We start from the raw sequence: 25,142 nt of genomic DNA, 5'->3' as shown, positions 1-25,142 counted from the left end.
AATGAGAAGACCAGGTGTTAAGTCACCTTTTTTCCTGTGCTGTTGGAGCTTTGAAATTAATTAGCAAAGACCGACTCCTGAGAGAGATTCTCCAGAAAGCACCATGGCTTGGATCTTTCAACCATGGTAGGACCAGCAAATGGTACAGCAGACATCTATAGCCTGTGATAGCTAAACTCTTTATTTATTTGATCTCCATATCATGCCGAGGCTCAAAGAAGCACCCTTGCTCTTAGTTCCCTGCAGCAACAACGACCCTATAAGGTAGGTTGGGCTGAGACGGTCTCACCCAAAGTAACCCGAGATCAGCTTCTACTCTCTGTTCTGGTCAAACACCTTCCCCACTTAATGGAAGAAAACAAGTCAGATGGGCACTATATTTCCGGCATTTCAATTTTGTGTTTGCGTTAGAAGTGGGAAAAATTTCCTAACAGATGCATCCTCCAGAAAACCACAATATGCGGGGAGATTGGGACGAACTATTCCAGGCCGTAATGCTGGCTGTAGGGTTGCAGCAGCAAATACTACCAGAAAGGTCCAGAGAAAGAACTCAAGTAGCAGCATTACCCCGGGCTATGACAGAAGCAGATAACAGATAATCGGAGTTGGAAGGGACCTTGTAGGTCATCTAGTCCAACCCCCTGCCCAAGCGGGAGACCCTACACCATTTCTGACAGATGGCAGTCCAAACTCTTCTTGAAAGCCTCCAGTGATGAAACTCCCACAACTTCCGAAGGCAACTTCTGTTTCGTTGGTTGATTGTCCTCACTGTCAGAAAGTGTCTCCTTATTTCCAGGTTAAATCTCTCCTTGTTCAGTTTCCATCTATTATTCCTTGTCTGGCCTACAGGAGCTTTAGAAAATAGCTTGGCCCCTTCCTCTCTGGGGCATCCCCTCAAATATTGGAAGGCTGCTCTCCTGTCTCCCCCGGTCCTTCTCTTCCCTAGACTAGCCATGCCCAGTTCCTGTAGCCGTTCATCGTACGTTTTAGCCTCCAGTCCCCTAAGCATTACAGCATTACAGGATGACCCATGGTTTCGAGAGAACCGACAACTGCTAAACTTAACCGACAGTGTGCTGAACTTAATCCTTACCCAATTGCATTTTAGCCTAGCCTGTTTCTCTGAAGCCAGGCTCTGTAGAATAGGGGGGGTCAAACTCAAGGCCTGCAGGCTGGATCTGGCCCACAGGGTGCTTAGTTCTAGCCATGGAAACAATGAAGGACCGGTCCGCGGTGCCACAGCCAGCGAAGACAGAGCTCTGCAGGGCCACACACGGCCTTACCAAGCTCCATTTTTGCTGGCAGAGGGTTGCAGGAGGCTGTCGCAGCTGAAAACGGAACTCGGGAGCCCATTTGTGCTGGCAGAGGCACTCGGACCACCACAGGCGCCCCAGACACGAATGACGTCGAGTTGGCCATGCTCATCCTGGCCATGCCTTCCCACCGTTCCCCCCTGAGGTCAATCAAACACAACTCTGATGCAGCCCTCAATAAAATTGAATTTGACACCCCTGCTGTAGAAGTTTCTGCTTTTTAAATAAAATGTATTAATAGGAAAAGGTGCTACCAGACTGATTTGTGATACGCAGAATCTTTTTCATTCCCTAACTGCAAACACCAGGCTTTGAAAAGTACAGCTGGTTCCCAATGGAAGAACTGTATTTTTATTTTTATTATTATTATTATTTTTCCGTGAACTTCCCTTCAGCCAGTGTGGACACGAAGAGAGAAAACAATTCCGTTTTTGCCGATAAAAGGCAGGCAAGATTCGAATCTTGGCTCAACATGGCACAAATCCCACCTCTGCTTCTTTGTAAGAAGAGACTTAGCGTTCCAGATTTTTTTTTTTTCCTTTTCCCTGTCCTCCTTCCAGCTGGGGGAGGTCAAAAAACAAAAAAAATCACAAAAGAAAGTGAAGTGGAAAATATGATATAAATGGAACCGAGTTTCTAAAATAAAGGCTGCATTCTTCATTCCGGGACGGCCATTTACAGCATCAATAGAGTTTGTTTGGAAAAATTACGGGAGGATGTTGCAGGACCAGTTCTGGAATGCAGCAAGGTTGGGCATCTGCCAAGACCCAGAACTGACGGGCGGGGGGTGGGGGCGGGGGGCAGCTATTGTTTCCAGTCATTGGTAGCAATTCTGTTGATTGTCTTCTAATTTCAAGGGAAACCCAACCCCTAACATTTTGAAACTGTTTACAGGAGGTCGTTGACTTACCACCATTTGTTTAGCAACTGTTTGACGTTACAAGAGCACTGGAAAAAGTGACTTATGTCTGGTCCTCTCACTTATGACCGTTGCAACGTCCCTGCGATCCTGTGATTAAAATTTGGTTGCTCGGCAACCGGTGTGTCAATTACAACGGTTGCAGCATCTCGAGGACATGTGATGGGGGAACCTAATGGGGGAAGCTGGATTTGCTTAACAACTGTGTTATTCATTTAACAACCGTGGCAAAAAAAGGCGGGGGGCGTAAAATTGGGTGTGACTCATTTAACAACTGTCTTGGCTCAACCGTAGTCATAAGGAGAGGGCTACCTGTAGGCAATTTGAGAACATGAATCCCCCAGAGATTTGATTTTAATTTCAACCCAAAATCAATACGTTGATTTCAACCAAGAGAGGACAGACTTCCTAAGTTTAAGATTGGGGATTGGTACTCACGATGCAGCCAAGAACTTAAGAGACGTTTCCTCCTGGGGAGGAAAGCTATGGCAAATCTAGACAGCATACTAAAAAGCAGAGACATCCCCATGTCAACAAAAGTGCGTAGAGTCAAGGCTCTGGTTTTCCCAGTTGCAACGCATGGCTGTGAAAGTGGGACCATAAGGAAGGCTGAGCGCCAAAGAATGGAGGCCTTTCAACTCTGGGGCTGGAGAAGATTCCTGCAAGTCCCTTGGACTGCAAGGCCATCAAACCGGTCAGTCCTAGAGGAGGTCAACCCTGGCTGCTCTTTAGAAGGCCAGATCCTGAAGAGGAAACTCAAAGACTTTGGCCACCTCACGAGAAGGAAGGACTCCCTGGAGAAGAGCCCAGTGCTGGGAACGATTGAGAGAAATAGAAGAAGAAGGGGATGGCAGAGAAGGAGGAGGCTGGATGGAGTCACTGAAGCAGTTGGTGTGAGCTTAAATGGACTCTGGAGGATGGTAGAGGACAGGAAGGCCTGAGGGAACGTTGTCCATGGGGTCGTGATGGGTCAGACATGACTTCGCAACTAACAACAACTCATGATGTACAAGATATGTTACACCAATCCAGGTATTGTCTATATCCGCATCTCAGGATCCATCTCACCTTTTAGACTGTGGCATGGTTTAAAAACAACAACAACAACCCTGACTTCACAGAGCAAACAGCATATAGACAAACGATTCATTGTTAAGAAATTTAAAGTGGCTTTTATTACCCATGCATCTTGACCTTTGCCTATTGACAATGATCTGGTGATATATCTCTTAAATAAACATTGTGCACAGCCTCAAAGGCTGCTTACTGTTGCAAGCTGAAACAGCAAATTTAACAGAGTCGGGACAGAATAATCCTTATGTTTTCTTTTGCCTGTATCGGCTCTGACTGAACCAACAGTTTTTTTAAAGCACTGCATACTTTCAAATCTTTCAAGATATATTTTTTTTTACCCCAGTTGTTTGCAGCCAAGCCTAACCAAAAGGCACACAGGGTAGAATCAGTCTGTACATGTCTAGACTCTTGGGACACCTGAGAGGCTGGTGAACAAAGGAGTTTTGGGTGTGCACAAACACAGCTGTAATTCGGTATGCAAGGAAAGTTTCCAAAATACCTACGCTTAAGAAACAGAACAGATACCAGAAAATAAAACCCGTGTTTGAATTCAGCTTGGGGTTGAAACCAGGAGCCCCTAGATTAGAGCTACAGATAAGACTTCAAAAACTCAAAACGAGTGTTGGGGCTCGTTTCTAACTAACACCTTTTATTTAAAAGTGTACGGGTAGTCCTTGATTTGCAATCACAATTGAGCCCAAACTTTCGGTTGCTAAGTGAGGCAGCGGTTATGCAAATTTTACCACCTTCGGTGATGATCCGGGGCATGGCACAAAGGCAACACAGTCAAATGAACAATAAGAGTCTTTTTATTAGCTCCAACTTTGCCCCCCCATGTCCAGGTTACCTTCTGCTGCAGAAACTCTCTCCCAGGAACAGCCTTCAAGTGGAGGAAATTCAGTCCAAAACAAGGTATACACAAACTGTAACTTAAAAACCAAACAAACCAAACTGAAGTATTTAGTTTGATAGGGCAGGAGAAGGAATTTCAGACTTGAAAGCATGGCAAAACTCACACAGTTGGGAAGACACCAGGAACATAGATACAAGATAAATTCACGTTTGCTCCCAACAACTTGCTGCGCAGTTTCCTCTTTTATACACTGTGTTCCCAGCTGCAGCTAATAAAGGGAATCAGGGCCCTTTCTTCCCCTGTAAGCCATGCAACCCACGTTGCTCCCTTCTCAGTTCCTCCCTGCGTGCCCTAGGATGAAGAGGGAGTGGGCCTGGGTCGTCCTCTGAATTTCCTCTCCCTTGTTCTACCTCTCCTGCTCTGCCCAGCAGGATTTTGCCCTTCCCCAGTTTCTTCCACAGCCAACCAAACCCCACTCCCACTCCCTGTCAGCTGTTCGGCTTCCTCCTCCGAGTCAGATTCTGACAGGGGCATGACACCTTCCTTGCCACGGTTAAGTGAATCACTGCAGTTGCTTAATAACACGGTAGCTAAGTGGATCTGGCTTTGCTGTTGACTTTGCTCGTCAGACGGTTGCAAAAGGGGACCATATGACCATGGGACACGGCAACCATCACAAATACGAGTCAGTTGCCAAGCATCTGGATTTTAGTCACATGACCCTGCAAAGCTGCAGTGGTTGTAAGTGTGGAAAAAAAACAACAGTCCTAAGTCACATTTTTCAGTGCCGTTGTAACTTTGAAGAGTCACTAAATGAACTGTTGTAAGTTGAGGACTATCTGTATGCCTTTTAGTAATAATAATAATAATAATAATAATAATAATAATAATAATAAACAACCTAGGAAATATGCTACCAAATTCCTTCAGATATTTTGCCACCATAAACTAATGCAGTCCTCCTTCGGTAAGGCAGCCTCTGAGTGTCATTTTTGCATCCTGATCCACACTGCTAGATGGGTTTCCAAAATTTGGAGGCAAGACCTACCTGAAAGCAGCAGAGCTGCATTCCTAAAACAAGCTTAATCAAAAAATATAAACTGCTTCTCCAACCCAGGGGAAAATAACCCAGAAAATCTGGCCCAATTGATGTGACATTTCCTCACTTATTCAGCTGTACTAAAACGGTTCTCTACTTATGGCCATCCATTCAGCAATTCTTTGAAGTTATTGCACTAACAAAGTGACGTGGTCCTCACACTTATGACCATTGCAGCATTCCCCACAACCACGTGATCACAATCTGGGTACCTGACTTCACATTTCCGATGGTTCAACATACCAGGATCACGGGTCTCCATCTGTAACCTCCCCAGCTGCCTTCTGACAAAACAAAGTCAATAAGGAAGCCAACAGGAAAGGTTGCAAATCAAGATCATCTTGTGTCTTCCTTGCTTAAATATTCCGGCCCCAGTTGTGGTTACTACATGTACAGTACTTACCTCATTATAGCTTCTTCCCTTCCCAAAAAATGTAGCCTCCAGCTAGTAAAAGACTGGCCATGTCTCGCTGTTTCCATACTTGTTCTACATGCACTGCACCTTAAATCACAAAGAAATGTACTACAGCGAGTAGGTTTCTCTGCCTTGCTGACTACTTGGGATCATGCTCTGTCGAGATTCTCAGTCATTCAGGTCCCAAAGGTGCTTTTTCAAGAGGCAACCAGACTGTGGTTTTTTTTTTTTGGGGAGACATTTCGCTTCTCATCCGAGAAGCTTCATCAGCTCTGACTGGATGGTGGAGAATGGAAGGATTGATATTCCTTGCAGGCAGCTGGTCATTTGCATTCTTTTAGAGAGTCGTTGAGGCTGCTTGGAGGTTTGTCACCTAAGTAGTGCAGATGGGTATGGAGCCCCCTTGGAGCTGCCGAAAGGACTGTGTTGTGGGACTGTGTCCCTTCGCTGTCGCTTCGCAGGGCAGAAAACATCCTGCAGAAAAGCCCAGCTCCACATCAACAGTACTTGACAACTTTACTGAGAACTTTGTCCCCAACTTCAAAGCACTTTCTTTGCATCAAAGAAGATTCCCTGCAAATCCTAAGTAACACTTTGCCCTCAAGTCATTTGGCAACTTTGGCAAAAGCTTTGCGCAGAACCCCTCAAGGCAAGGAGGTGGTGGTGGGAATAGGGTCAGAGACACTGTGCCACAATGTCTGAAACAAGCAGCCTCATATCCCAGTTGTCAGGTTGAGCCAACAACTCCCCCGCCCTCCTCCCCAACATTTGGGAAATCCCAGGTCTCCTGAACAGGCTTCTGTGCACCTGGAACTTTCCCTCTCTCTTCCTGCAAGTAACCACGCTCGTGGGAACTGCGTTGCTTTCCAAAGTTCCGCGTGCACTTTTTTTGCACTTGCCACTCCCGTTAGGGCGGGGCTCGGACACACGACCTTCCAGACAACATTTTGGCCACGATCACCCTATGCACCCACTCGAGGGATGTAGCATAACCCCAGGCTGAAACAAGCCCTGCAACCGTTAACTTTAGGCCAGGGGTCCCCAAACTTGGCAACTTTAAAGACTTGTGGACTTCAACTCCCAGAATTCCTCCTACAGTCATGTTAGCTCAGGAATTCTGGGAATTGAAGTCCAGAAGACTTAAACTTGCTAAGTTTGAAAACCCTTTGAATTAAGGAAAGGCGGGGAGGGGGGAGAAGAAGTGGTAATGCAAGGCGTACACACGCTCGCGCGGGCGAGAAACCCTCTTAACTCCGAAGACCGGCCGCCTCCCCACGTTGCCAAATACACTCAAAACTCCCGAGTTCTCGCCCGTTCTTGTCCTGTTTGGAAGCGCCTTCCGATTGGTGGCCAGCCTTCGCGAGGGCGAGCCAATTAAATCCCATCGCGATTACCTCATTCTTCGGCCGTCCCAGGTCAGGATTGGCTCCTCTTTGATCCCGCCTTTCCTATCCCCACGTGGGGAAAAAAATGGGGGGGGGGGAGGAATCCCGGTCCGGGCGCTGATTGGTTCGCGGCGTTGTCGGCGGTGGCTCCTCTGTTGCTGAGAGGAAGCGCGAGAGGCCCGGCCGGGACAAGACAGGCCAAGAGCGGACCCCCACCGGTAAGTTGATGAATATGCTAATGACATGCAAATCGGATTCCAACGAGCCCTCCAGTGAGGGAATTCCTGAGGGGAACGAAGTCTACCTTCCTTCACCTCAGGAGTTGTACTTTGCAGTCCTGCAGGGGGGAGGGGACGCCCTCGAATTAACCTGCACAGCCTGTCGGGAGCGGTAGTTTTTCCACAGGGGACTCCCCAGGATATCGGAAGGGAAGGGTCGCCGCCGCGGACTACAACTCCCATGGAGCCCGTGCGCCGGCGTCCGGGCTCGTCGACAGGCGCTCGGTTTTCTCAAAGCATGATGGGTGCGCTAGTCTTGTCGCTCTCGCGTGCTTCCACTTTGCCTGCTGTCCAAGCGCCGCTCCCGAAGGCTTTTTCGCTCGCTTGGACTAATCCGGCATCGCCACCTTTTGAAGAGCAGCGGCGGCGGCGCGCGCTGCATCCTGGGCGTTGTTCGTCCGTCTTAGGAGAACTTCCTGGTTTCTTCTTTTCACACTTTTGATGGGGTCCGGGACTACTACAGCCGTGAGGCTTTGCGCGCCCAGCTTTGTGTCCTGGTGCAGGATGGGAGTTGGCGTCTTTTCGTTCCTCAGCCCCGGTAGGGAAAAAGGAGGCGCAAATTTACAAGTCCCACGGAGTCAGGCTCGCTCTCCCCCCCTTCGCCCTGCCTTGTTTCGCGGTACTTTCTGGGAATTAAAGTTTTTCTGGGAGAACAAGACTGCTTAATCAGGTAAAAAGGAGAGCCCTTGGAGGGACTACATGTCCCATGAGGCTTAGAGTAAGGGTGCCTTCTTCCTGTTCGCCTTGCGCCAGGTAAACAAGTCTTGTCTTTGGCTCCACCTCTTCATTCCTATTGGCTACTGTATGTGAAGTGCCTTCCCTTCCTTCCCGAAGTCGCCTTTTCACAGGTTACTGTAAGTGTTCCTCTCAAGGGAGGGGCAGGAGCCCTTTGAACGGTACGGCCCCCCCCTCTATAGCGCTGATAGGCGGCACTTGCTGCCTGTCGCGGGAGGCGGGGCGTGCCAAACCTTCCGTGAGGAGCCGTTGGCTGCGCCGAAAATCTGTCACGGAGTTGTGGGCGCCGATTGGATGGCTCTTCCAGCTGTTCCAGTTCATTCACCATTTTGTCTGTTGGAGTAAAAGGGGCTCGGAGGGGCCGAGAGGGGCTCGGGCTGGACCATCGGGGAAGGGTGAAAAAAAGGGGGGGAAGAGGGGGGGAAGAAATCGAACTGTTCCAAGATTCCCTGGATAGAGACTTTTGGCAACTCTGGAAAAGGGTTCAGGTAAGGGGACTGGGAGGTACCAACTTTAGCAACCCCCCACCACCACCAAAGGCGGGGAGGTGTTTGGGAGGGAAAAGATCTGCAGAAGGAAACATCTGCACCCCGGAACCTTCAAAATAGGAAGAGCCAACTTTATTGATTTGTATCTCCCCCCCCCCCAATTATGTTGGGGAGGTACCAACTCTGGGACCAGGGGCATTCCCCACTTCTTGCCCCCAAGTTTGAATGGTTCGCCCCAGAGAGAACATCCCTTTGCAAAGAAGAAAGAAAAAAAAAGGGGGGGGGAGAAACCCGGGAGCGCCCCAACTTTGCCTCTTTCCCCCATCAGAATCATCAGAATGCAGGGGCTGGCTTGCGTGTCTTGTTTTGTGTGTGTGTGCGTGAGAGAGAGAGAGGGAAAGCGAGCGAGCGCAGGCATGTTTATTATGGGATGGCACCGAGGAGGCAAGGTTCCAAGCTGAGACCCAATACCAGTTATTATGGGATAGAAAAAGAGAGGGAGGGATTGACAAGGGAAGCTTGGCTGGTGCCTGCCTGTAGCAGGAGTGGGACGGAGAGAGGCTGGTAAGTACAGGAGTTGCATAATATGGGAGGGTCTTCCCGAAGTGCAGAATGGGAGGGGGAGGGAAGGGATCTATACGATCGCAGCTTTTTGGGAAAACATGAAGGGTGGGGGTGGGTGGAAAAGTGAGCAAGGTCACCTGCAGGAGGAGGAGGAGGAGGAGGAGGGGTTGGCTTTTCAAAGAGAAGGGGAGGGGGGGAAGGAGGAAAGATGGCAGAAGTGAACTTGGGGACCAAGGATAAGAGGGGGACTCTGTGGAAAAATCCCTTCCGGGGGGTTTCCTGGTGGGGGGAGGGGAGGAGGAAGGGAATAGGATTTGGGGCTGGGGGAGTCCTGGGATGAGGAGCTGGATTGTTTGCAGACCTCCTCCTGGGCTGAGCTGCAAGGAATCTGAAGTAGATGCCAAGAAGATGTGATGTCATGGAGAAAGAATGCCTCTAAGCATACGCAGAATGCTGGGCCTTAAAGAAAGGCAGGGCTCAGCTCTGGTACCCGAGGAAGAGGGGGCAAGAGGAGACCACTAACTCACAGGGCCATTGGCCCCACATTGGTGGTCCTTTCTCTTCTCAAACAGCTGATGTTTGCAACCTGGAAGGAGGGGGTTTAAAATGACAGCTGTTATGGATATTGCACAGACGATCCTTAGATTGCTTTTTTCCAGGAAGACAGACTCTCTCTCTCTCTCTCTCTCTCTCTTCCCCCACTCCCCGTGGCCCTTTCTTTTGGTAGGGTGGGAGACAGAAATTTGGCCTCCAGTTTCTATTCGACTAAGTTAGCGGATGGGTTTGCAACCATTCTGCATTCCTTTGCATCCTCCTCCTCTGTCTGGCCAGCAAGAGAGAGAGGAATTCAGGAGGGCTCTTTGGGAGCCCTCCAAACAATCCTGTTTTCCTTTCCCTGCCATAATTTACTATCAGAAATGAATGAAGTGCCTCCAATACCGCCTAAGCTGAAGCCTATAAAATTTAGAATCTCCTCGGTTGGGCCAAGGTTGGTAGGGAATGAAATGAGAGAACATCGAGTCGATGAGCTTTATTAAGTGTGAAGAAAATGGCCTGTTTTTTTTTGAGCTGTTTGCTTATTGGCATCTCGCCTTGATTATCTCGACAAACAAATCAAGGCGATGGACGCATCCAACACACCTTCCTCCTCCTATTTCCCCCACAACAACAACCCTGTAAGGTGGGTTGGGTTCGAGAGAAAGGGACTAGCCCAAAGTCACCCAGCCAGCTTTCATCCCTAAGGTCAGACTAGAACTCACCATCTCCTAGTTTCTAGCCTGGTGCCTTACTCACTAGACCTAGCAAACTCTCTAATATTTACGTGTATTACAATTAATATTGGAAAAAGCAATTCACCCTTTGGAGCTTCGTTGAAGTCCAGGGATGCCCTTCAGCAGAATATCAATGTTAAGGACCACATTTGTTCCTACCTAGATGCGTGCGCGTGCACGCACACATTTCAGGTCTTTTTGCATGAATAAAAATGCAGATAAAGACTGGCTTCATACTTCATACCAAGCCGTGGTTTGCTCTACTCGTCATACAATAAGCTCCATATGTCATGACATATGGGTTCATATGTCACTCTAAGCTATAAGTCGTGGTTTGTCCCCAGAAAGGTTTGGTTCAGATAGATACTAAATCCACATTATTGGGATATTTTGAACCTAACAATGCAAGTTGGAATCTCCTATACTCACACTGACACTGAATTGGGATCTAATATTAAAAGTGCTGGAACTCCTGATGATGAACAAAATAGAACTGTGGCATGTGTGTGTGTGTGTGTGTGTGTGTGTGTGTGTGTCTAAGATTTATTTATATATAAATCCAATATTTATTTTAAATTAATTCTTTGCTTGTTCCAACAGGAGTAAATGCCCTAGATTATCACCTCCCCCACTTAAGAGGGGTTTACTTTTTAAATTTAAATAATAATTTTGGCTGCATATAGATATTCTTACATAATGTCTTTCTGTACATACATATTATGTGCAGCTTGTTAAAAATGTGCATGCTTATTTCCAGCTCCCAGGCTGGAATTGAGGCCTTCTTCCAGTTTGGAGTTAAGAGAGTTTGGGATAAGGAATTGGATGAGAATAACGGGGAAGGGAAGCACAGCCAAAGAGTTTCCTCAGAAGTGAGGAACAGCCGAGAAAGTACGTTTATTAGTGACTAGTTTATGGCTCAAGCGGGAAAGTTATTTTCTTCACATTTCAAAACATGTGATAAGTCCGCTTTTAAAACCAAAATTTCAGACTTCTTGAGCTTGGAGGATTAAGTTGATGGTTGGAGAAATCCGATTAGAGGGGAGTGGTAGAATGGAGGATGGCCTGGTAACCTCCTTCTTGTCTGTTTCCTCTTAGCTCCCTGAATCTATGCCCAGCCTGGGAGAAAGATGAAACCAGTGAGAAAGGCTGCCAGTTCCTCCTCTTCCTCCTCTTCCGGTAGCAGCAGCTGCAGCCGCTCTCCACCCTCCACCCGGGCCAAAACTCAGAAGCGCAAGACCGCCATTGACGAGAGCCCCACGCTTGAAGAAGGAGCAGAAGAGGAGGCGCCCGATCAACCCTCAGCTTTTGTGGGTGCCCGGCGCATGCAAGTACAGATGGACCCTAGCCTGCGGGACTTGGCCGGAGCTCACGATGACCCCTACAAACTGCCCGAAGGTGAAACACAGGCGGGGGCCGAGGCCTGCGGGACAGAAGCCTCCTTGAACCGCAAGACGGCTACTTTTAAGTCGCGGGCGCCATGCCGGAAGTATTCTGGGGGTGAAGAGTCGAACGGCAGTGAGAACGTAGCCGCCACCTTGGAGGATGAGCCTCGGCGCTGCCCTTCTTCCAGCACGGACACAGCCAGCGAGCACTCCGCGGACGAGAATGACAAGGGGGTGAGGAACATGTGGGCGATGCCCCCCAGTGCGTACGACCTGCGCCAGCTACGTTCCCAGCGGGTGCTGGCACGGCGGGAAGGACTCTTCCAGCCAGCCGTTGTGAAGCAGGTCAGACGAGGGCAGGACTTGGGGGTGCAGTTTGTGGGGGACCGGGTCACGGCGTATTACGAAGGGGCCCTGGGATCTGCTGCTGTGGATATTGTGCTGGACGCTGTCCCACCCCCTGGAGCTTTGGCTGTGGGTACCCCAGTCTGTGCTTGCGTGGACCCCGACGAGACAGCTTACCAGGAAGGCACGGTGGTGGAAGTCAGCGTCAAACCTGCTTCTTATAAAGTGCGATTCACCCTTCCGTTGGTTCTCCGTGGACCTGCCACTGCCACCCGGAAAGACTCCGCCTGGGTGCCCCGCTCAGCCCTGCGCCTTCTACGCTCCCCGTGGCGTTGTGACCATCCTTCTGAAGACAACAAGCCACCTGAAACGATGCCTCCTTTGCCAGAGCCAGAGGAAGTTGCTCTGGCCCTCTCGTGCCCCGAGTCCAAGCAGCCCGAAGACGCCGAAGTGTCCAAGATTAGTGCTGGAGTGAGGGCAGAAGAGAAGTCCGTGGTGGTGCCACCCCAGATCCTGTCCCCCCCAAAGTCGCCAGCCTTCCCTCGCCTTCCTGAGCAGCGATCGCCTTTGCTGAGTCCGGAAGCGAGCGGAAGCCGCAGCAGCAGCGTGATGTCCGTGGATAAGTGCAGCACGCCGGGCTCCTCTCGCTCCCGTACGCCCCTCACCGCCGCCCAGCAGAAGTACAAGAAAGGGGATGTGGTGTGTACCCCCAACGGCATCCGCAAGAAGTTCAACGGGAAGCAGTGGCGGCGGCTCTGCTCGCGGGACGGCTGCATGAAGGAGTCCCAACGGCGGGGTTACTGCTCCCGTCACCTCTCCATGCGCACCAAGGAAATGGAAAGCCTCTCGGAAGGCCGAGCCAGTGGCCTGCGGGAGGGCAGTGCCGAGTTTGACTGGGACGAGACGTCGCGGGACAGTGAGGCTAGCAGTGCCCGAGGGGACTCGCGGCCTCGGCTGGTGGCGGCTGCCGATTTGTCGCGCTTTGAGTTTGACGAGTGCGAAGCTGCCGTCATGCTGGTGTCTCTGGGCAGCTCTCGTTCAGGCACCCCATCTTTCTCGCCGGTCTCCAACCAGTCCCCCTTCTCCCCTGCTCCCTCCCCGTCCCCTTCTCCTCTCTTTGGCTTCCGTCCAGCCAATTTCAGCCCCATCAATGCCTCGCCCGTCATCCAGCGGGCCGCTGCTCGCAGCCGCCATGTGAGTGCCAGCACCCCAAAGGGAGTCGGGGGTGCCGTGCTGAGCCCTGAGATGTTGCACCATGCCGCTTCCCGAGAGCGCCATCATTCGGGCATCAGCTTTCAGACCAACCTTACCTTCACGGTGCCAATGAGTCCCAGTAAGCGGAAAGCCGAGTCGCACCACAGCAGCACCAGCTCGGCGGCCGACTTCCACAAGAATGACAGTCTCGACTCCGGCGTGGAATCCATTTCTCACACTCCCACCCCTTCCACCCCTGCTGGTTTCCGGGCCGTGTCGCCCGCGGGCGCTGGGCCCTTTTCCTCGCGCTCCCAGCAGGCCTCCCCGCTCTTGCTGGTGCCCCCGCCAGCTGGGCTCACCTCCGATCCGAGCCCCACAGTGAGGAGGGTGCCCGCCGTGCAGAGGGACTCCCCCGTGATTGTGCGCAACCCCGATGTCCCGTTGCCCTCCAAGTTCATAGAGAAGCCGTTGGAGAGCCGAGGGGGCAGCCCAAGGATGGGGAAAGCCGGCTCCAAGGAACACCTGTCGGGCAAAGGGCAGTTGCAAATGCCAGTGCCCATTAACGTGGGCCGGACTCTGCCTTCCAGCCAGCCTAGTGTGGTATCTGTCCCCGAACAAGCTCCGCCTGTCTTCAGCGTGTCCTCCCCCTTTCAGCCTGTGGCCTTCCACCCCTCCCCAGCTGCCCTCCTGCCTCTCCTTGTCCCCGGAGAGTACACCAGCCATCCTACGCCCAAGAAGGAGATCATCATGGGGAGACCTGGCACAGGTAAGCTTCGGGGCTTACTCGATACTCTTTGGCCTTGTCTTCGGGTGTTGTCGCTTTTTGGACTCCCTGTGTTTATTTCACTTTTCCCATCCCTCCAGGCCCCACATTTTAAACAGGGTTAAATCCAAACTGCTTAGCCTTAGTGGCTCTCAGGCGAGGTGCCAAGGAGAGTGGGGGAGAGCTCTATGCCAATTCGCTGCAGGCAACTTGCTACGGCCAGCTCACCGCAGGACAAGAGTCACGTTAATACCCAAGAAACGGTGGTATAGAATAATTAAAGAAAGGAGTGCGAAATGAGATGGGAATGACAAAAATTAAAACAGTAATAGCACTTAGAGTTATCTACCGCTTTCTGGTGCCTTCCAACCCCCTCTCTGAGTGGTTTACAGAGTCAGCCTTTCCCCCCAACAACCTGGGTCCTCATTTGACCCACCTCGGAAGGAGGGAAGGCTGAGTCGACCTGGAGCCTGGTGGGATTCGAACTGCCCAAATTGCAGGCAGCCGGCAGTCAGCAGAAGTCTCCTGCAGTACTGCACTCTAACCGCTGCGCCACCGAGGCTGTTTTAAAATATTAAAACATTTTAAAATGTATTTTAGATAATTAAACTGAATGGTTAAAATTGGCCCAGGGCGAGTTGGCCGTGGCACGTTGTCCCATTCCGATGGGCGGGGCAGGGGGGGGAGTGTAGATTGCGGGGGAGAGAACTTGGAGGAATCTCAGTGCAAATGCCAGTTTTTGAGTTTCCATATTTGAGTTCCAGAATTCCGAGCAGTTGTGACAACCTTTTTCTTGGCAGAAAGCCCCCTTTCCCCCCCCCGCCCCCCGTGGCGTGTGAGGCTTGTCCAAAGAGCTCGTACAAAACTGAACCTCGCTTGGGTAGTCATGGGTGACCAGGAATCCATGCTGGCAAACGAACGGCGCTGGTGCCAGCGGTAGGAGAAGCTGCACCGATTTGCCTTCGCACAAACCCGAAACAAGCAAGCCGCTCAAGGGAGGGAAGCCTCTTTTCCGTAAACTAAAATAGAATTTGCAGCTCTGCATTCCTTCTCTGTTGGCCTCGGTAGGCTATTAACCTTTTTTTTTTATAAAAAAAAAGAGTCTGGTTTTCCTGAGTGGATTTTGGAGAGCTGTTTGTGAAAGGCTTTTTTTTAAAAAAAAAACAAATAACTCCATGCACAGCTTTGGGTGACGCTTCCGTTTCTTTTCTCTTGTCAACTCTCGCTAACGCTAGCATCCTCCACAAAGGTGGTTGTGAGAATAAGCACATCAAACCAGAGGAAAATCTGGGGAAGAAAACGGGATGTCTCTTCAAGAAACAAAAAAAAACAAAAACCTGGGAACTCTTATGGTTGCTACACCCAGCAGAAGTTTGTGATATTAGGATTATTTGTTGGGAGAGAAGTGTTTTTTTTTTTTTTCCGGCTTGGTCCTCCTCTGTCTAATGGAAAAAGGGAAGAACGGGTAGAGGAGAGAGTATTGATATATCTGTGAAAGGTAAACGGTTTTTATGGGAGCAAATTCCATTCTCTTGAGAGTGTTCCCGATGAAAAGTCTCTGCAATCCATCATCCATTTGCTTCTGAGAATAGCTTCCAGATGGTTCCGGGAAGCTGAGTGTGATGTCATCTCTCTCTTGATCTACCCACTGGAGATTCCAGCTATTTTTTTTTGTGCAGGATGGCCTTTTGATAGGCCAGTCTTTCATGAGTCTCGTTCATGGTTTAATAGCGCCCAGTAGTCCTTAAGTTGGCTTGCTTTTAACATGACGGACTTTTCTTAATGTTGCTTTTTAGTGAGAGAGATTTAAAACTTGAGTTTTAATTCTTCTGTTGGAGTGACTCTTGAGCTGGCTCCTATCCAACTTCCATAATACCGTAAACCTATTTGATAGGTGTAGTATCGATGTTTGCAGAGCTGAAGTTGGAATTTTATCTTTGGCTTCTTAAGTTATGATTGAAAACAGGACCAAACAGGCCCCTTTTGCCTTCCAGAGTTGACAGAGGCAAAATTTTCCACGCCGAGATTTGAAAATTCAGTATATAGGACATGGGAAACAAATGACTTGGGATGGTGTTGTTAATTTTCCAAGTTGAGTTGCTTCCTTCTCTGTTTACACTTGAAGGGGACCAGGGTGGCCATTATGTTGGGTACCCCCAGAGCCATGTGCATAGTTCCAGTTAGACAGCAAAATGAAGAGAGTATCAATGCTGGTTAATGTTTGGCTGGTTAATGAAGAGCCAAGGAAACCCATTTGGTTCAGTATTTGTCACGGGTTAATACTGAAGACCTGTAAATAGCCATGTGCTAGGGGTGAGGAGGAATTCTCTTTGGCTGGGCATGAAAACCAGTTGGGTGACATTGGGTCTATCACAAGATTGTGAGTTCTAGTCGCGTCTTAGGCATGAAAGCTGGCTGGGTGACTTTGGGCCAATCGCCAGGAGACTGTGAGTTCTTGTCCCACCTTAGGCTGAAAGGTAGCTGGGTGACCTGCTGCCAATTATCTTTTCTCAGTCTGGGAAGGAGTCAGTGGCGCTTCTGAAATCTCCCCCCCCCCCACCCCCAAATTGCAGGGAATAGTCCAGATAATTGCCAAAAGTCAACAGGGACTGGAAAGCCTATGCACTTACACAGAGGGAGGGAGGGAGGGAGGGAGGGAGGGAGGGAGGAAGGAAGGAAGGAAGGAAGGAAGGAAGGAAGGAAGGAAGGAAGGAGAAAGGTTCAGAGAGAAAGAGGAAGGAAGAAAGGAAGGAAGGATCAGAGAAGGAAGGAGAAAGGTTCAGAGAGAAAGAGGAAAGAAGGAAGGAATGAAGGAAGGAAGGATCAGAGAAGGAAGGAGAAAGGTTCAGAGAGAAAGAGGGAGGGAGGGAGGAAGGAAGGAAGGAAGGAAGGAGAAAGGTTCAGAGAGAAAGAGGAAGGAAGAAAGGAAGGAAGGAAGGAAGGAAGGAAGGAAGGTTCAGAGAGAAAGAGGAAGGAAGGAAGGAAGGAAGGAAGGAAGGAAGGAAGGAAGGAAGGAAGGAAGGAAGGAAGGAGAAAGGTTCAGAGAAAGAGGAAGGAAGGAAGGAAGGAAGGAAGGAAGGAAGGAAGGAAGGAAGGAAGGAAGGAAGGAAGGAAGGAAGGAAGTGGATGGGTAGAAAACATACCCCAAAGATGAGGTGATCATACTGCAACTCTCTAATGCTTATTGGAATTTATATTAAGCTGTGATCCATTACGTTGAAGGAAACCAGATGAGACAAAAACAGCAGGATAAAAATCCTGTTCTAGAGCGACCGGAGCTTTGATCTTCCTCCTGTTACCAGCGAGGAAAAGCTATTGCATCTTTTGCTGGTGGGTTCCCAATTCCCTCCCCCCACCCCCCCGTTTTTTTCTTTGCAGCATCTGGAGTCCTTTCTGACCTCTGCTGTAGAAAAAAAAAAAAAACAGCGGGGATATAATTTCCCACCCTTTTGAGGCCAGAAATAAATAATGTAAGCATTCCAACGACAGGCTTTAAAGTTTAAAAGTTTAAAAGCCTTTAAAAAAAGAAAAAAAACCCCGAAAAAAAAAAGAAAAGAAAAGAAAAGCCCAGTCGTGCCAACATGTGTTACGCAGCCACATCTGTTGCAGCCCTTTTCGGTTTCCAAACATTTTGTGTAGTTTCTGGAAATCAGGAGATTGCCCTCTTCTGCATTGGCGCCTCGGGGTTTTTTTTTTGGAGTGGGGGGGTGGGGGTGGGGAAGGATCAAGGAAATAATCTGTTAAAAGGCTGAGTGATGAATGCATATTGTCCTTTTTATTGGAAAAGGAGGGGCCGTTTCCACCTGTCTTGCATGGGGGTGCATGCATGATGTGTATAGGGGTTCACTGCAGCACATTTATCTCTCCGATCCTCTGTGGGAACGACATCACACTTGAGTCTGCCAGCAGGATGATAGTACAGCTTCCTCCAAGGGTTGGATATTAAAGGTAGCTTTCTGGTATTGCCTTTTTTTTTTCTTTTTTCTTTTTTCTTTTTTAAATACTCGGTGTACGTGGGCTGCTGCATCTGAGTGTAAGCCAGCTGGAGCATCATCTGGGACACGTGATTGTGCCAAGAGTGGTGCAATGAAGTCATGAGGAAGTGTTTATATGGCGAAGTGTTTCTGGAGGACCGAGCTCACCTGTCTATTCTCCCTTTTGCTCCGTGCAGCTCCAGGACTTACAACTCCTTCTTCCCTATTCCACCTTCGGAGTAAAAACAAAGCCAAACCTGTTTGCCCGCTGTGTGTGTGTGTGTGTGTGTGTGTGTGTGTGTGTGTGTGCAGTTCTACATTTTAGCTGTACAGGTTGTCCTCGACTTACAACAGTCCGTTTACTGTCCGTTCGACGTTACAACGGTGCTGAAAAAAAGGGACTTATGACCATTTTTCGCAGTTATGACCTTTGTGGCATCCCCGTGAACGTGTAATCAAAATTCAGAGGCTTGGTCCCTGGTTCATACTTAATGACCCGTTGCTGTGTCCCCCCCGGTGGATCACGTGACCCCCTTTTGCGACCTTCGGACCAGCAAAGTCAACGGGGAAGGACTTAACGACCGGGCTACTTGCTTATCAACTGCAGTGATTCACTTAACAACCGAGGCAAGAAAGGTCGTAGAAGAGGGGGCGGGCAAAAACTCACTTAACAAGTGTCTCACTTAGCAACAGAAATTTGGGGCTCAATTGCAGTGGTAAGTTGAGGACTGCTGATAAAACAGAATTGGCGAATGTATTTGCTTGTTTCGGAAAGCAAATGCTTTCCAAAACAATTAAAAGAAAATGCAGCCTTTCTAACAATGTGTGTGGCTCGCCTCCCTGCGCATATAAAATGCTCTGAAAAAGGCAAGAATTCTGGAGTGAGTTGATGTATCCATCACTGACTTAAGCTCGGCCGGCTGCTAATGTTCTCTCGATGTTTGATGCTGTGGAGTTGACCAAAGATCGTTCTCCAAATGGTCCTCTGGCAATCCCCAAAGGTTGCGGGGAGGGGTCCTTAGATTTGGCCCCGAGGTCCAGCCCTCTGCTTCTGATGTGCCTGAGCAAATACCTCATGTTCCCAATCTTATCCCAAATTCTTCCTCTTAAGAAGCTTCACAGGCCAAGCGCCATATCCAGATTTTTTTGAATGGGATAGGATAACATGTTTGCCATTTTACGTGGCTTCCTTCAATCGTGCAGGCGTGCTCTTCAGGAACTGAGTAGAATAGAATAGAATAGAATAGAATAGAATAACAGGGAAGGGACCTTGGAGGTCTTCTAGTCCAGCCCCCTGCTTAGGCAGGAAACACTATAGCATTTCAGGCAAGTGGTTATCTAATCTCTTCTTAAAAACTTCCAGTGTTGGAGCATTTACAGCTTCTGGAGGCAAGTTGTTCCACTGATTAATTGTTCTGACTGTCAGGAAATTCCTCCTTAGTTCTAAGTTGCTTCTCTCCTTGATTGGTTTCCACCCATCGCTCCTTGTCCTGCCCTTGGCGGCTTTGGAGAATAGCTTGACTCCCTCTTCTTCGTAGCATCCCCAGAACTCTGAATTCAGATCTTTAATCAGAGAATTCTTTGGGTTCTGGGAGTGGGAAGATTGTATAAAACGATGCTCTAAGGCAGTGTTTCTCAATCTTGGCAGCTGGAAGGTGTGTGTGGACTTCAACTCCCAGAATTCCCCAGCCAGCAGCCAAGGTTGAGAAACGCTGCTCCAAGGACATCCAGGTTTTACACACTGTTGTGGGGGTGGGGGGGACACCTCTGATGTGCTCAGGAAAGGGGTACATAGTTGGGGAGAAGCTTAAAAGCCAAGGAATTGTACAGCATGTGCTTTTCTGAGTCCTAAGGTTGGGCTCCGGTTCCCCCATCAGCATCACATATGCAGGTTGCTGTCTCCCCGGCAACTGGGTAACCAAGACTACCGTCTCCCGGCTGCTCGGAGCCCCATCTCTATTTTTATCATCACGAGAGGGATTTGATCCAGATTTTGTGTGGGGAGGGTGGGGTGGCATTCTGTGTGGTCGCTTGTGACTTTAACGCAAGGGAAGCGGGCTTGATTTTGGGAAACGCGCTGCAGAGGTACCAGCGGACATTACCGCATCCTCAAGTGGAGTGGAATTGCTTGTAGATTGCCCCCTTAGCGTCCATAGCAAAGATGCGTTTCCTGCGTGCGCTGCCTTGCCTGGAACGTGTGTGCGCTTTCACCTGTGGGTACTCCTCACAAGGGGTCCTCATATGCCCCTTTTGCAAAGCAATTGGGGGTCAATTTAGGGGCTCTTGTGCACCCTGATTTAAGGTCCCCAGGTGGAGTTCCGTGCCATGTAATGACTAACCCAGTGTTGTAGCCTGTCAGCTGTTGGACCCCTCCAGCAGCCGAAAGGGTCAGCTTCGAGGCAACCTGAGAGCTCTGAGGGGGAAGAGGGAAAGGAGCTGGCAGAGAGAGAGAGAGACAGAGACAGAGACAGGGCTTGGGCTATCCGTCAGCCCTCAGAGGGAGAATCAACAGCCCCCAGGTCTGGAGGTGGCTGTTGAGGAAGAATAACTGTGTCCAGTGCCTGATGCGCAGATGTGCAGAAGGCAGAGGAGAGGAGAGCAGTGGAAATCTATGGGCCGGTCCCTGGGAAGGAAGAGCCACTGCTGCTATCGAAGCCCCACCCGAGTTCTGGGGAATAAAAGGCAGGGAGCGGAAATGAATAGATGTGGCAGACAACTATTCCTCTCCCTGCTGGACGGACTAGTTAGCCTGCGGTGAGAGAGGAACTTTTTGCCGGGCCTGCTGGCGCTCCTAATAAAGGAATCATTGCTTCAACTCCAGAGGGTTTGTCGTGTTTGGCGAGCTGGGTCAGAACACCCAGTTACAGAAAGTCGTTGACTTGCAATGATTCGTTTAATGGCCATTTGGAGTTACAACAGCCCTGGAAAAAGTGACTTACAACTGGTCCTCCCACTTAAAATTGTCACACCACCCCCACGGTCACATGATCAAAATTTGGGTACTTGGGCAACCGGTATATATTTATGACAGTTGTAGCATCCTAGGGTCATAGGATCACGGCTTGTGACTTTCCCAGTCAATGGGGGAAGCCAGATTCGCTTGACAACCGCATGATTCACTTAATAACCCTGTCAAAAAAAGTTAATTGGCTGTGACTCAGTTGGTAACTCCTTTGCTTAGCAACAAAAATTTTGGTCCCCATGGCAGTTCTAAGTCAAGGACAACTATAGAAAGCTGTAGCCAAGCGATCCCATTTTGCAATATTTGAGTTTTCAAAATGTTAAAGATACCAAAATTATGTCATCCTGCTTCCTTCAGTGCCTCATTTTTTTTAAATGCCTCCTATTAAACTTTTTTCTTCTGGCTCAAAATCTGGAAGTGAACGGGACTATTATGATTTTGGAAGAAACTTTTCATCAAGCTTCCACATTAATATGTACGAAACTATAAAACAGGCAGCATTCAGACGAACTGAGAAGAGAAAGCGAAGAGCAAAGTAAATACTTTGGACTTGATGTTAAATCAGCTGACAGCTGGAAGCCTCTGACTTGGTCTTATATCAAAAATCTCTGGTTTTGTTCTTTCCTGGCAAGTCAAAAATCACAAGCCAAGAATAAATCCTGCTTTATGCCACTGGCTTGTTAAGAGAGCAATAAGCGATGAGTCCCAGTTCAGTCGTAACTGTAAACCAAGGCTGGGCAACATTTTTAAGGTGAATAGTCACCCTTGATCTTTAAATGGTGTGCCCGGGGGGTCATCCTTCAAAAAAAATAGAGGGGGCTAGGAGGAAAGCTGGCTTTAACTGCCTTTTAATTAAATCCAGCTAATTAAATAGTTTGATTATTCTCTGTGTATTTAGCAAGGTTCTTCTGCTGTCCCTGATCACAATACAGGCAGTCCTTGACTTACAACAGTTCATTTACAGTGACTGTTCGAAGTTACAACGGGACTGAAAAAAGGGGCATTTTTCACACTTACTGTTGCATCATCCCCATAGTCTCGTGATCGGAATTCAAAACCTTGGCAACCGACTCATATTTACGACGGTTGCACTGTTGCGGGGTCATGTGATCCCTTTTGCAACCTTCCAATGAGCAAAGCCAGTTTCACTTAACGACTGTGTCACTAACTTAACAATTGCACTGATTCGCTGAACAGCCGGTGCAAGAAAGGTCATAGAATAGGGCAAAATTCATTTAACAGAGGTCTCACTTAACAACATAAATGTTGAGCTCCATTGTGGTGGTGAGTCAAGGTCTACCTGCATCTTCAGCAAGTGAAAATGTGTGTGTGTGAGGGAGGAGTGAGACAGAGAGAGAGACACACACACACAGCAAGAGAGAGACACAGCAAGAGAGACAGAGGTAGAGACGGACAGAGAGACAGAGGCACACACACAGAGAGAGACCGAGAGAGAGGGGTAGAGACAGACACACAACACACACACACACACACACACACACACAGACATAGAGAAAGATAGAGACAGAAAGAGAGAGACAGACACACAGAGAGATACAGAAAGCGAGAAAGAGACAGAGATAGAAAGAGAGAAGCAGAGACAGACAGAGACAGACAGACACACAGAGAGAGGGGTAGAGACAGACACATAGAGAAAGAGACAGGTAGGGACAGAGAGAGAGAGACAGACATACAGAGAGATACAGAAAGAGAAAGAGACAGAGACAGAGATAGAAAGAGACAGACACAGAGAAAGAAAAAGAGGCAGAGAGAGACACACACGGAGACACACAGAGAGAGAGAGAGAGCGCACACACGCGCGAGAAGCTGTATTCATGTGATTAAAATACAGAAGAGCTTGGAATAATTCCAGTTCTATGGCCTGGAACTTCTCTGGAGGGAGGATAGGTTACATAAATAACAGGCCCAAGACTAAAATAATGAATGAAGGAGGACACCGTAGCCAGGCACAATTTTGGTCACACTGGTGAGACGGTAGGGATGGGGTTGTGTCTGCTTGTGTCAACGGCCTGTGACACTTCTCCAGCTGCAGTTTGGCAGCCTTTGCACATAGCTCTGTAGAGCAAAGATCACCCAGAAGGCCAAATTGGTTACTCCCTCCTTCACTTTGGCTGATTCACACCTAATTGATTTCTCCATCTGTCATGGAGCATCTCTGGACGCAACTCAGCCGAGGGCCCTTATCCTCAGGCAGTGCTTTTCTCTTGAGAGGGGCAGAAACCCGTTGTTCTTTGAACTATTTAGAAAACAGCTACTTGGATAACAAAATTAAGTTTCCCTTTGTGTGCAGCACGTAGGTCGCGCTTTATTGTGTGGGTTTTGTTATGTGTTTTATTGTGTGGGTGGTGACCCTTGTAAATTCCCTGTGAAATTTCTGTCCTGTCTACAGGGAGTCTTCGTCTTACAACGACAATTGCAGCCAGATTTTCTGACCCTGTGGTTGCGAAGTGATGCTCAAATTTGTGACCTTTTTGACATGGTGGCTAAGCAAATCACTGCAGTCGTTAAGTGAATCATACAGTCGTTAAAGCAAATCTGACCCCCCCCCCTCCAATTGACACTGCTTGTTGGAAGCAGTTTGGAAAGGTTGAAAATGGCAATCACATGAACGTGGTAAATACATGCCAGTTGCCAAAAGTCCGAATTTTAACCATGCAACCATGGTGATATTTGCAACAATGGTAAATGCGAACAGCAGTCGCTTGTTCGGTGTGGTAACACTGAGTGGATATAAGTTGAGGACTACCTGTATATGGTATCTTGCCCTACACAGGTAGGTTAACCTGTATGCTTCTCTGTTGTGTGGATGGGATTTGAAAAAAAGGACTACGGGTGACACGATAGCAATAATCCAATATCTGAGGGCCTGCCCCAAGGAAGAGGGGGTCAACTTATTTTCCAAAGCACCAGAAGGCAGGACAAAGAAAGAATGGACGGAAACTAATCAAGGAGAGAAGCAACTTGGAATTAAGGAGAAACTTCCTAATGGCGAGGACAATTAACCGGTGGAACGGTTTGCCTCCAGAAATTGTGTCCGCTTCATCACTAGAGAGGTTTTTAAAGAAAAGAAAACCGCTTGTCTGAAAAAGCAATAGCACTTAGACTATATACCGCTTTACAGTGCTTTACAGCCCTCTCTAAGCTGTTTACAGAGTCAGCCTGTTGCCCCCAGCAGTTTGGGTCCTCATTTTACCCACCTCGGAAGGACGGAAGGCTGAGTCAACCTTGAGCCTGGTGGGATTCGAACTGCCAAACTATAGGCAGCTGGCTGCAGAAGTAGCTTGCAGTGCTGCACTCTAACCCCTGCGCCACGGAGGCTCTCGCACAGAAATGGTATGTTGTCTCCTGCTAAAGCAGGGGGTTGGACTAGAAGACCTCCAAGGTCCCTCCAGGCTGCTTCTGATTGATTGATCGATTGACCACCTTGCAAGGAAGAGAAGGAAATTCAGGTTTCCGTGAGTTGCCCGCCTGTGGGCCGGTGTACCTTGTGGAGCGAGGGTGGGTGTTGTTCTTTTGACATAGTTGTCGTTCTCGCCCACCGAATCGTGTCCACTCTACCTCATTGTGTCCGGGGATAGTACAGTGTGTGCTGGGAGTGGTGTGTTTGTGTGTGTCCTCCCGCCCCCCCCTCCAAAACTCCTTTAACAATGGGATTCTCGCCCAGGCCCAGCCTGGTCTGGCCGAGTGCCCAGATGTAGTGTGTATATGTGGGGGCGTTTCTGTGTCTCTCCTCGCTTCACCTCACTGCCTATTGGCTGCCTGCTCGGCCCTGGGTGGGGGGGAGACATTGGCTGTATCGCACCCACCCACCCACCCCCAGATAGGAGCAGAAGCGGTATTTTGAGTCAGGCCTCGTGCAGGACGAGATTGTGATGGTGAGGGAGGAGGCAAGTGTGAGTCATAGCGGGAGCAGCATGAAGTGGGGGCCGCTTCTCTGGAAAAGGAGGCAGGGAGGGACGTGTATCACACAACCCCACACAACCCCCAGACACCGACATTCAGACGTTCACCGTTGAGGTTAGATTACAGATTCACAGAGTTGGAAGGGACCTTGTAGGACATCTAGTCCAACCCCCTGGGCCCAAGCAGGAGACCCTACACCATTTC

The 25,142-nt window shown here is 49.1% G+C and overlaps 1 protein-coding gene across 6 annotated transcripts in view; it reads left to right on the top strand.

The window, feature by feature from the left end:
• Positions 1 to 7,158: 7,158 nt before the first annotated feature.
• Positions 7,159 to 25,142, top strand: part of CIC (capicua transcriptional repressor) — a 49,155-nt gene continuing 31,171 nt past the window's right edge. For 4 of the 6 annotated variants that reach the window (XM_087940099.1, XM_087940098.1, XM_087940097.1 and 1 more), the window contains exons 1-2: positions 8,408 to 8,559; positions 11,490 to 14,081. In XM_087940099.1, the coding sequence (XP_087796225.1) occupies positions 11,522 to 14,081 (2,560 nt within the window). In that variant the 5' untranslated portion in view covers positions 8,408 to 8,559; positions 11,490 to 11,521. Of the gene's footprint in view, positions 7,277 to 8,407; positions 8,560 to 9,004; positions 9,124 to 11,489; positions 14,082 to 25,142 lie in introns of those variants that run through there. The other 2 variants (XM_087940095.1, XM_087940096.1) reach the window with 2 other exon arrangements.

This window comes from Pseudonaja textilis, chromosome 10 (assembly GCF_049901715.1).
Source record: "Pseudonaja textilis isolate UNSWEBS1 chromosome 10, rPseTex1.2, whole genome shotgun sequence".
Taxonomy (NCBI): Eukaryota; Metazoa; Chordata; class Lepidosauria; order Squamata; family Elapidae; genus Pseudonaja; species Pseudonaja textilis.
The sequence above is the reverse complement of the archived record's forward strand: the minus strand, read 5'-3'. Positions and strand labels throughout refer to the sequence as shown.